Consider the following 12,825-nt stretch of genomic DNA (forward strand, 5'->3'; position numbering starts at 1 on the left):
AACTAATAAATAGATAGTAATTACTTAATTACTAATTAAATATTAATTTATTACTATTAAGTTTTTAATTTTATTAATAAATAATAAATAATATAGTAATTAATTATTTAGTTAAAGATTAATTACCAAAAATTAATTATATAGCATATTAACAATAAAACAAGTAATAATAGGTTATTAAATAAATAATTAATAATTAATATATCAATCATATATTATGTTAATTGTAATCTATTAATTAGTAAATTGTTGGTAAATAAAAAATAAATAGTAATTACTCAATTAATAATAAATATTAAATTATAATTACCAATATGTAATATACTAATCAATAATAATTAATAATTGATAATTATTAATTAATTATTATAAAATGAATAATTACCAAAAATTGATCATGTGATATATCAAATAATAGATTATTAAATAAACATTAGTAATTAATATTATATATATATATATATAGTTTAATTACTATTGTACTCATTAATGATAATTTATTCATTATTATTATATTATTAATATATTAATTTTTATTTGCTAAATAATTATCAATTTTTAATTACTTTATATATTAATTTAAAATTATTAATTACGGTAATCTTATTATTAATTACGGTAATCTTACAATTTATTAAACGCTATTACACTATTTTTGAAACCTACACTACTTGTATAATTATAGTTTATTAAACACTTAAATACTTTTTTATAACAACTACGTTTTCTTTTAACACAATTAAAAATAATTTTTTTAAAATTTACAGCACTACTAAACTGGCACAAGCTCCGTTGAGTCTTAAAGCAAATCAAACTAAAAATATGCTTCTCCAAAAACAAAAAAAAAAACACGCGGCAGCCATTAATGGGAGACATGGGCGTTGAGCCCAATACCAAATTAACATGCTTGTGGGCTTAATTTGAGGCCACTCCCAACAATATATTTGGTGACTTTGACTTGTATTAAAAAGTTTCTAAGCTAGGAAGAGATCCTTCAGATTGTAGCGCCCAACAGTGTGGGAATTGGCTGTCCCTCTCCACATTTGATCGGCAAGTTGTTTGTAGACGTTTTCAGTGAGATGATAAGAGTCCCAGTAAACATATTCATTGGGATTCTCACAAAGATTGTACTCCTTGATCCCCATTCTTTTTCCTCCACAGCTATGCACTCCTCTAAACTTCCCTGTTCCACAACAAGCTGTTTTCCCTTCCTTGAATCCTTCCATCAAAAACAATTATTTAATTTCCACATTCAGTAATCTGTACTCATCACTTATGTCCCGTTAGTTTCGTGCGTTTAAGTTAAAGAACTATGCGAGAGAAAAGTGAATCTATGATAGAAAATATTATAAAAAAAATCAAAATTAAATGTTATAATAAAAATTTGAGTTGTGATTCGAATTATAAAACCAACAATCCTAATTGCAATAACGATCGTCCCTTCTAATTTCAACTAGCTATTAGTTATCATACAGTGGATATTTATAAAATACAATTAAAATGCATTGGGTTAGACTTTGAAAGGAGGAACAAAAAAAAAGAAAAAAAAAAGAGAAAAGAAAAGGGGATTATATGGAAATTGACGGTTATTTTAGGGTCCGTTCACTTCTCTGATTCGAGTTTATAATTTGAGTTGATATGTGATTTTATGTGAGAGTTTTTTACTGTAGTAAAAAAGTTAGATGTGATTATTTTTTAGAACTTTTTACTATAATAAAACTTAAATTTTAAACTTAAATCGATGAAGTGAACGAGATCTTAATACTTGTGTACCGGTAGTGCTGATCTATTAGAAGCGGGCGTATGAGAAAACTTTTTACTATAATAAAACTTAAATTTTAAACTTAAATCGATGAAGTGAACGAGACCTTAATACTTGTGTACCGGTAGTGCTGATCTATTAGAAGCGGGCGTATGAAAATTCCAATTGGGCTTAGAAAAGTTGACTTGCTTTTATCAGACAATCTGATTAACAGACTTCCTGCCCCATGTTTGTTTGATTGACATGTCTGCCACACCCTGGCCCTGATCTATTATAAAAAAGCATTGTGATTAGAGATGTCAACTACATCAAAGCATTAATGTTAATTGAGATGTGTGCTATGTTTGGGGAACTGTTAAAAGGTATTGTTATTTTATCTGTAAAATTAGTTTTTTAAAGATTTAATTTATAAATATCGATATTAAAAATTTATAATACGTAATATAAAATTATTTTAATTCACAAATTAAACTATTAAAAATTAATCGAATGGCTAGAATAATAATTTTTACGGTTACTAATATAGTAAAAATGTAATTTCTATCGTAAAAATTCTCTTATTTTTGAGTCTAGTTATTCATGTACTATTTTTATTTGTAAGGTCAAAATTTCCGGAAAAAATGGTATAATTTGAATATCGATGCTCTAAAAATGGATTTCTTTTAGAGAAATTATAGTTAATAGCAGATTTTAAAACTATTTAAAATAAATAGTAGTTTACGTAGTAAATGAATTATTTACACGGTAAATGATTCATTTACGCGGTAAATGATTCATTTACAAGTGATAAGAAATAATTTATGTGGTAAAAAATTTTAAAAAATCTTTATTTGCATGGAAAAATTCTTTTTACCGGTCGTAAAAAGAAAATTTACTTGAAAAAAATATTTTTACTAACCGTAAATGAATCAATTACCGCATTTATCACATCAACTGTTATTTATTTTCAATAATTTTAAATTCTATTATTTACTTAATTTAGTTTTAAAAATCTGTTATTTACTACATTTTTCCTTTCCTTTACTCCATTGGCCCTCCAAACATTAGGCTCAAGTTTCTGAATAGGTTCATCCCATAATATCATACGATTAGAATTAAGTAACGTTTTATTGATAATGGTAAATATACTAATAGCATGTACTTACCATATTTGGAGGGATGATTCACTATTTGTCTGAGACAGCTGTTCAAGTCGTAGAGCGAGTATTTGAAACCTTTCAACTGCTTTTCTAGTTTCATGAGTTGCTTAGAAAGAGCCTGGTTATGCAACTTTGTAAGAGATAAAGCTTCTTTTAAGCAGCGTCCATTTGTGTGATGTTGTTTGATTATTCTTACCCCAGGAAAACAACCAAATTCTGGCAGGTTCATAAACCCAAATTTCCTGCCACCAAGTGTATATATTTCCTGTGAAATTTGAATAATGTAAGCACACTCTAATATTCCCCACAAGTGACCTTCAAAAACGCAAATTGAGAAATGCTAACATCACTATTTCTGACATTCTTTTTGTCACTTTCTACATTTACGTATTGTTTGACACGTAGACTCTATTATCTCATTTTTTACTTAAATAATAATATAACATCTCAGTACAATCTACGCGTCAAATAATAAATATAAAAAATAATAAAAAAAAAGTAACAGCTTAATATTTTTAGATAAGGCTTTTAGGTAAATAAAGTTGAATATTAACGTTACAAGGGGAAAAGAAATATTGCTTACTTTGATGACAGCTGTCAAGTTACCAATCACCATCTCAATGTATTCTGATTTGGAGTAGGTGCTTAGAATTGTGGAACTGGTTAAGAAAGTGCTCATGTAATCATTGGTGCCAATGCTAAACAAGTAGACAGCTTTTGACAACGTCACTTCAGCTCCAGCACTGCCTAACTTCTGTCTCAACCGAGCCTCCACCTTCTTATAAAACCTTAGCTGTGTTTTTAGATCAATTACCTAAAACAAAAGGGCAAAAAGCACTAATCAAATGCATGCATATTTTCGTTTAGTAAAAAGGTAAATACCTAAAAAAAAAAAAAAAAAAAAAAAAAAAAAAAACCCCCCGTTTATAAATGAAATTGATACACCACACACTAATAAAATTCAGTTCTAAAAAAAAAAAAAAAAAGTAAAAGCCCACTATGTTTATAAATGAAATTGATACACCACACACTAATAAAATTCAGTTCTTAAAAAAATAATTAAAAATCTCACAGTTTGGACTGTAACTATGCTCCTTATTGACTTTAGGTGGTCCTATCGGTCATCACGTGGCAATATGCCAAGTAATATTTTTGAGACTCAATTGAAACTTTGATAGTTGACAATTCAACTGCCTCCTTTACGAATTTGTGGTACATGACCAACATTAGGTCTGTGCCCACACTTCCAAAAGTGAAATTGGCCGAAGCTAAAGACATGAATCATAATATTATTGCTCACAAGATCCCATATATCTGAATCGACAACGCCATTATATTTTTCCAGTTTTGTTGTATTCAGACATCATGAATTATTGCCCTTTTGGCATGCGGTCACAACTTTGTTAGCCCCACCAAACGGCATCTAAAATTTATGCAAACGACAGTAACAAATTAAAAAGGTAAATGTTTTACTCTCTCTTTCCATCATGATAGAGAAAACAACGTACACACATTATACATACCGATCCTTGAAAAGTCTCATCCAAAGCACCAGCTCCAGAAGATGCAAAGTTAACTCCATCATAATAATGGCGAAAACCCGGTTGTAGAAATGGAGGAATCAGGGGAAGATTGGCATATCCAGCTACAAAAAATAATAATAATAATAATACATTATACATATATAATTATGCATGACATGTAGAAAAAGGATGGGATTAATTAGCTGATTAAATTATTATAAGCAGACAGGATATATGTTAGTTAAACAAACTGGATTTTTTGTACTAGCAAGAAGACAACACTCCGAAAGATACGCAAACCTCACCAATGAAATCCGATATCAAGCGTCCATCGGAGAATCTTCCCGTCGGGAACCCGAAAAAGGTCTCTCCGTAAGGCCAGAAGTTTGCCTGATCAAGAGTTGTGGTGTTGATGTAGTTGTTGTTGCCGGCGTCCAAGAACGAGTCCCCGAAGATGAATAAAGCGACATGTGTTTTCGGCAAATAATGCTTGGATTTGTATGTTGTACTCTCACAAGAAGTTGATGCGAGTACCAGATGAAGAAAGAGAAGAATGAAGAGAGGGCTTAGTTTGGCCATCAGTACTGACTTCTTAGCGGTTTGCCTTAATAAAAAATGTCTGACATTATATATAAGCACACAAATATATATATATATATATATGTGTGTGTGTGTGTGTGTGTATATGTATGCCGCAACCTATAAATAGAGCTACCTTTGTTTCTATCTGCTTTGAATGACAAAAACTATTCTTACACCTTTTTTACCAGTCAGCTCGATTTAAATTTATAATTAATGATGTTTGGATCAAGCTGAAAAGGATATATATATATCTATATATATATGTGGAGGATTACAGAATATATTTAGTTATATTTAGCTGTTTGCAATGAATTATATATGGCTGAAAAACCAAAAAAAAAAAAAAAGAAAAGAAATTACCTTTTATTTTTGTCCAACTGATATATAATAGGAGTACTAATTGGTTGCGAAAGTCAGAATTGTTTATGAAGTTGAATCGTGTCTGCTTCTTGTCAAATTTATATGGCTCATGAAAGTTAAACTTTGAATTAAAATATATTTCTTTTGATGACGGGAAAAAAAAAAAAAGAAATACGTATTTTGGCTAGAACTTCAAGTTCAACGTTTGTATTGGTCCAAAGACAGGCAATAACAATAAAAAGTAGTGCTGGTAATTCAAAAATAAAATACAAATAATGCTGAATTACTCTTCTATTTTTTCTTTAGTTATTTATTTATTTCAGATACGGCTGAGTTGAAACAACCCACGTTGAGAAAACTGCAGGGATTCCATGGCCGCGCCTAAAGGTTTATCAGATATGGACACGAGGCTTTGAAGCATACAACAAGCACTAAGAGTAAAGTCTTATTCATTCAAACAAAAAAAGGTAAAGCTATTTTATATGTAACAAGCATGCAGCACTGTCACGTGATAATTTTGGATATATATATATATATACACATATATTGTTATGTTATTGTTACAAACCTATAAATCATTTCTTTCATATGGAACTTTTGGAACGTAATGGCCTATAATGCAACGATTTTAACTTGGTGGATTAGTTCTGACACCGATTGCTACAAACTCATTAAGTAGAACTCACCCTTACAAAATCGGTTTTAAAAAACGAGGGAAACCAAAAACTTATAAGCACACTAATCATCTTATTTTTTATTTCATATGTCACTTTTGATGTTGAACATATTTATATCTTCTGTTCTTCTGTTTTTGTAATTATGAATAGCAATTGGGACAAACGCAAAACAAGCTTCCAAAATGGAAGCTTGGACTAATCATCATATTTGCATTGACCAAAATTCTCATAATTTCTCTTCTTTTTCATCATGGTTGCATAAAGCTGCTTTCATATTTCAATAGAGTAAATGACTGAAACTTTTCTACAAGGAAAACAAAATAGATTAGAAGACATTCTATTTAGAAATCATACATTGCTTGAGAAAGAAGTGAAGCTGATTTTTTCAAGGATTCAAAATTTCTTTCCACGTACATCATGTGAAGTGGTGAAGAAAATGAGCACCATGACATATGATCATGTGAAAGTACAATCCATAATCAGAAAATTTTCCATTTATAATAATGATCATGTGATTGAGAAAAGATGTGTATCAAAATTGCTTGAAAGAGTCTAATTTGAATCACAAATACTGCGTCAACTAGGAAAAGGCTTGTATATATATACTAACTTTATGACAATTTAAGAGTACATTTCTAATGAATGAGGCACATGATTATTTGACTTATAGGTTCAAACTATATATTAAAAAAATGTAAACTTTTTATATAAACAATTCCCACATGACTTGGATCTCAAAAGATGGTTGTTAGAAACTTCTCTTCATATTAAAATAATGACTGTTGAATTTGATTTTTATATATCATATGTTGGTCTACTATTGTAAGCTGTACGCTCAATTTATTGTTTTAAAAGATGTGCGCTTCCCATCATAGCATTAACAACAAAAGTGAGTTATATTACAATATGAGGAGAGGCTAATTATTAGCTGTCTTTTATCAAAATAGAAAATAGGCAAAGGACCTGCTTAATCAGTCCTACACTGTAATACATCGAAATGTATGAGATATAATATATCATTTATCTTATGTAACAATGGTATTAAAAAGATCTAACAATAATTTACACTTTTTTCACGTTAGTATCATATAAACTGATTAAGTTTTTTATATTACACCATCTAAAACTATATACCACGGTATATGAGGGTCCTTTGCGAAACCTCAAAAAATATATATATATATATATATATATATATTGGAGTTTCCAATTAGTTTGATCTGGACAACGACTTATGTGAAAATTGCAAATGATTCATTTGTTGAATACTTTGGTGGCCAAAATTAAAAGGAAAGTTAATTTAGTAAACATGAAGTTGGTCAAAGAAAAAAATATTCAAAGATGCTAAGCAGTTGCATAATTTTCACCACGATAGAAGCTTAATCTTCCAAAACAAAAAAGCTACTGTGGTCAAACTGTGCTCATTACTTTGTTGTATTTGGTGATGCTGTTTATTCAAACACTGACATTGCCAAGCTCCACAAGCACAGATGTTAGAACCTAATTCGCCAACTCTCGTACCAAAACAATACACGATCAAGTTTGAACTCGATTGCCCTCAAGAAAAAAAAATAATATATGTATATATAGATATAATATATATTGTAAAGAGACTTTACTGACAGGGCATTTCCATATCAGTTTCTAATGGTTAAATAGAAGAAGTAAGCAGAACAATTTTAATATAGATTTGAAGGTTGAGAATAGAAAATTATTGATAGTCATTTTTTTTCTTAGTGCTGCACGAAAAATTCTCTATTTTAAAAAAATAAGAGAAAATTGGGTTAAAAAGCTAAATTCTCTGTCCTGAGTACTGTTTGTGCATTGGCAGTCGCTGTTACACCATGTGAACAATATATTTCGACCGTATATTTATCCGTACAAACTTGAAAAAAATAAACACATTTTATAAATGCGAGTTTTGTTTTTTTCCTTTCCACTATCTTGAGATGCTATCTTTTTCATATATAGTATATACCTAGTAAATTAATACCTAGTAAACTAAAGCTACTTCAAAGCATTTTGTGATCTCATCATTCCAATGAATTGTATTCCACTCTAATCACTTGAGTGTATAGATGAATATTGAATATTAGCCTTCTATGGATTGTCTCTATGATAATGTTATGTAGACAAAACACTAGACAACGGAAGGAAAAAGTTGGTGAAATGAATGGCCCAATTTGGGCATAGCTAAGTTCAAATAACTATACACTTCCATCAATAAACGTTCAAGTAAATTTACAGAATTAAGGCCACGATCAATGGCACCAAACATTACATCAAAGTCAAAAAGGAAGAGCATATAGAAAATTGTGTGTTACATTTTACAAACTTATCTAAATACAATGAACTTCCTCAATCAGAGCACCAAATGATCATTAAACTCCGAGATTTTTGGAGCATAGAAGTGGATAATGTCAAAATTACATGTTGCAGTAGTATTAGCTAGGGTAAAGCTTTGGACACCTTAAATGTAGAATGCTAATGCGCATTTCCTGAAGATGGTCTGTGGATTGGCAGGAAAAGATGCCTGAAAAGCGTCCTATTAACTTAGTAATGTAGTAGCATATATCAGAGAATTGAAAGAAAACAGCAAGGTGAAAACAAGAAAAAAAAAAAAATATGCTTAGAAAAATGAGAACGCTTACCATGTGATTTTTTACTGCGCTGTAAACTTCATTTTTTATTGAGAGCTGTTTAGGGTCAATATTTATGTCACATTCCAGAGAAACCTGTTATAATGGGAACAAAGTGAAATGTGATTTACAAACAAATCTAAAATGTAAATTAGTGAATTCTAGTTTGGGAGAGAATGAGATAAACAACAAACCTTAATCTTTAACAGGGTAATTATATGAAATGCCACTAATTGAGCCTTAACATCTCCCAATATTTTCATCTGAATTGTGTTTTCATGGGAGGCCTCAGCTAGGACATGGCTAACGTTGACACACTGGAACAAAACCCGTGTAGGCACGGTCACGTTGTAGCTGTGAGAAGGCTGAAGAAAACCAGGAACTCGAATTGTTCCGACTGGCATTCCTTCGAAATAGACGCGAAGACGAGAAGGGCTATACCTTATGCCGAGCTTGTTGGGATTTTGAGAATTGAGAGTCAAAGTAATGACGGAAGAAACAAACAGAGTTGAATTCAAATAAGAATTAAGCTCATACAAATCTAGTGTTAATGTTTCGAGGGAGAAAACGGGGCTTTGGGGCTTCAAGCCAAAGACAATGACCAATGTAGCTACGCCTAAAAGAAGAATTACAAAAAGGAAAAAAAGGAAGAGAAAAAAACAGGATCTCTTGAAGGAATGTGCGTGACACGGCGGTTTTTGGTGGCGGAAATTATCCGAGTTTTGAGATGGAACTTCCATGGCGGACAGAAGATCATCATGATCTTTGTGATCGATCAACTTTACTGTGTTATGTATTATTTGTTAATATTCTTGAATGATATACTTTTTTTGTAAGGAAAGGAGGAATAATGTGATGTCTTTCTTTGTAAAGAAGCGTATGCGTTATTCGCTTCTAGAGTGATACCAAAACTTCCAAGTGAGATGCAAAGATACCAACTTCTAGATAAAGGAATAACTCTTCTTAATAAGGCTTTAAACGTCTTCTATACCAAATCAAGGCTTTTAATAATAAAGGCATCGGAGAAAGAAAAAAAAGAGCATATATACATACATGCATGCATAAAAGATATTGAAAAAAAAAAATTTATCAAGAATTTGGAAATGAAATATTTTATGGATTGGATATACTTATTAATTATCAGATGTTGAAATATCATAATTTTTTTTAGTCTTATATGATTCAAAATTTAGTCCTTTTAGTAGGGTTTTTTTTTTTAATTTTAATATCTACACATATAGAGGATAGAGATGTGGCAAACAGGTACAAGCTACGAACTAGAAAAAGACGATTCATGCACATTATAAGACATTTATCCATATCGTCAGTCAAGACTGTTTCAACGGATTTTTGGTCTTTGTTAAAAGGAGAATGCGTGGGATACCTGTTAATTACCGAATATTCATGAGTGCTTCATGCTCATGCAAAAAATAATAATAATAATACTAATAATAATAATAAAATAACAAAAAAAATCATGTCCTCTCTTTCTTTCTTTTTTGTCCAAATTAAAACATAAGTTTATAACCTTGTCAGTAGTGTCTATTTATTCTCAGTTTATAGCATGATTTGGGTATATTGCATCAAAAAACATGATTTATGTACAACTGATAAGTCAGTTTTATACCGATAAGTTGAATACTTTTGACTTTGAGTTTTGTTAGTTTGAGAGCCATTTTAATGGTGTTTCGAGTTATTTTTGGATGTGTTTCACAGGTGAAATAGAGAAAGATTATTGGATGATCATAATGTGGATTTTCAAATATAAATTTCCTTTCCGAAAAAGAAAAAAAAATAATTGTGAAGTGCCGAGCGTCTCAGGTGGCAAATTTCAAATTTGGAGTAATAGAAAATAGATTGCAGTTGCTATTTAAAATGTTAGAAGATAAACCGTAGTGCTTATCCAAAAAAGATTGGGATTATCTCTTGGGAGACTTTTAAAATTCAAAGCCTTCTTCTACGGAGGACTATATAAATCAAGAGATGGACTTATGCCAGGTGGAGAGTGAGTGCGGCAAAAAGAAACAAAGAGGGGAATTTTAGACACGAAAAGAGAGATTATCTTCATGAAGATTGCGGATTGAGGAAGGAGGATCAAAGAGAGGGAGATCATGTCGCCAGTTTTTATCCTAATCTTTCTTCTCTTCTATTTTGATTTGTAATTTTAATGATGATAATACTCAATTCAGTTTTGTCTTTTAGTTTTATGATGAATTAATTTATTTTTCTAGGATTGCAATTGGAACTCAACATGAATCTTGAATTTATTTATTCTATCTCTTGATTTAAATTGATCAATATTGAATTGTTTATTCTATCTTGTGTTTAATGCTTCTAATTAATTGATCACTAATTAGATTGATTGGGTAACCTTAATGAACTTGGAAAAGGGATTTTTGTGTTTAACCTTAGATAGAATGACACATGATTAATATGCGGAAGCATTGGGTGTAATGACTGAGAAAATCCCAGACCTTAAATAATACAATTTATGTATTTAAGCCAAGGATTTTCTTAGACAAATATTACGTGACTGAAGGATTTATGGAATTAATATATGTATTCCTAAATTCTGTAGCAGATTTCATGTTAAGTTCATGTTTTCAATCAAGTAAATTCGATCGATAAATTCTCGTCGTACTTTAAGGCGGAATAATTTTCAGTACAAGTATAGTTTGAGAATCTTAATTTCAAGAATCTCCAAACACAGCATGATGTTAGCAGCGTATAAAAAAATGCACTAACATTTTAAAAGAAGAGAAAATCCTTAATTGCCAGACAGCTAGGTTAAAGTCAGAAGATAAATACCCATAGTAGAAGGGTACAATGTGAGCTCGGGATTTGACACCGTCAGAAACAGCGTCATTCCCGAGATTTAATGCAGAAAAGTTAAATTTAGAATCTATTCAGTCTAGAATAGAATTAATGACTTGAAACAGTTTAAGATATTACGCGAGTGAGAATTTAATGTGATCCCTAAGTAGTCGGGAATTAATATTAAATTATAAATAAGCAGTTGAAAAGGAATTGTCAGAAACTAGAATTTCCTATCGGCTAAGTTACTTACCTACAGTCAGTATAATTTTTAGCAGTTTCAAGAGAAACTTAAGAGAGTGGACAAAAGTACAAGGGGTAGGATTTATTTTTCTCTCTCTCATTCTCCACTTGGCCGGCCATGTATAGTAGAAATAGAGCCAAAATTTGGCTAGTTGAGTGTGATAAAAGGTTACAAGTTATGGTGTGATGTGATGGTAGTGGTTGAAGGGGAATTAATGACAATTTTGCTTCTCATTTTCTCCTTCCATAACCGGCCAAGAAAGGGGGGAATTGAACCAAAATTTGGTTGATTGAAGGAGTTGATGTGATGTTAAAAAATTATTTCCAAGTTGCCTATAAAAGGAACCATCATAGGATAAGCTTCATTTTTTTTCTCCTTTTTCCCACATCAAAAATCCGGCTACACACTTTCCATTTCCTCTCAAATATTTTCTCCCACTCTCTCAATCTTGAGCCACTATCACACCATAGAAGAAGAAGAAGGAGATCAAGGGATTCTAGGAGGAGACTAGTCAAGTATTCCTCTAAGGGTAAAGAAACTCTAAATCCTCTCATTCTCATGTTTTAGTAAAGTTTGAAATGTAGAAATATTCCTCTCAAATTTCCTTATACTCTTATAGTTCCAAGCCATTAACAAACCTTGGAGAAGAAGAGAAGGATCTAAATGGCTCTCAAGAAAGAGTTCTTTAAGGGTAACTTCTTGAACTCTTTTCAATTATTTTCTAGCAAAGTTTAAGTTTGAGAATCCATTTATGTAAATTGTGATTCTCAAGGAAATAAGTTGTAATAAGGGTGTGTGAGTTTTATGTTAGTTTTGTGAGTTTTGAGGTTAGTTTGATGGGGTATGTTTATGCTTGATCTAAGTTGCTTATTTTCGGATTAGAGGAAAAATTTTCCGGTGACTTTGACCGCGAAAATGAGGACCATAGAGCGAGATTTTTCAATGTTTTAAAGCTTGAACTTATAGCCCTGGATGTTTTGAACATTTTCGGTTACTATGACAAAACCTAATTTTAACTCTAAAACCAAGTTTGAAGCCATTTGGCAAAAACGGACAAGCTGTCCAACACAGTTTCAAAAAAAAAA

At 30.8% G+C, this 12,825-nt stretch overlaps 1 protein-coding gene and 1 long non-coding RNA gene across 5 annotated transcripts; both read right to left on the reverse strand.

Annotated features, from left to right (window-relative positions):
- Nucleotides 1–816: 816 nt before the first annotated feature.
- On the reverse strand, nt 817–5,035 carry LOC21386044 (GDSL esterase/lipase 5). 4 transcript variants are annotated; one of them, XM_010091402.2, is made up of 6 exons: nt 4,730–5,035; nt 4,425–4,546; nt 3,485–3,715; nt 3,098–3,166; nt 2,908–3,019; nt 817–1,219 (listed from the first exon to the last, which is right to left on the reverse strand). In XM_010091402.2, the coding sequence occupies exons 1-6, from the start codon at nt 5,001–5,003 to the stop codon at nt 975–977; spliced, it is 1,053 nt and encodes a 350-aa protein (XP_010089704.1). In that variant the 5' UTR covers nt 5,004–5,035; the 3' UTR covers nt 817–974. The 4 variants fall into 4 exon arrangements, with proteins under 4 accessions (XP_010089704.1, XP_024016966.1, XP_024016967.1 ...); XM_024161198.1 differs by having other exon boundaries at nt 2,908–3,166; XM_024161199.1 differs by lacking the exon at nt 817–1,219 and adding an exon at nt 1,886–2,030 and having other exon boundaries at nt 2,908–3,166.
- A 3,515-nt stretch (nt 5,036–8,550) lies between these two features.
- On the reverse strand, nt 8,551–9,009 carry LOC21386045. The gene is made up of 3 exons (XR_002901574.1): nt 8,877–9,009; nt 8,695–8,778; nt 8,551–8,576 (listed from the first exon to the last, which is right to left on the reverse strand). It is a non-coding gene; the product is annotated as an uncharacterized LOC21386045 (long non-coding RNA).
- Nucleotides 9,010–12,825: the final 3,816 nt, after the last annotated feature.

The sequence above is a fragment of the Morus notabilis genome, unplaced genomic scaffold, assembly GCF_000414095.1.
Source record: "Morus notabilis unplaced genomic scaffold, ASM41409v2 Scaffold2802, whole genome shotgun sequence".
Lineage (NCBI taxonomy): Eukaryota > Viridiplantae > Streptophyta > Magnoliopsida > Rosales > Moraceae > Morus > Morus notabilis.

What these genes read in the sequence shown, in the direction of transcription:
- LOC21386044 (XM_024161198.1), bottom strand. Translation starts at nt 5,003, where the DNA reads ATGGCCAAACTAAGCCCTCTCTTCATTCTTCTCTTTCTTCATCTGGTA. An exon ending in ATGAGACTTTTCAAGGATCG is followed by an intron (nt 3,716 to 4,424) that starts GTATGTATAATG and finishes CTTTTGTTTTAG; the next exon opens with GTAATTGATCTAAAAACACA. An exon ending in ACTTGACAGCTGTCATCAAA is followed by an intron (nt 3,167 to 3,484) that starts GTAAGCAATATT and finishes CAAATTTCACAG; the next exon opens with GAAATATATACACTTGGTGG.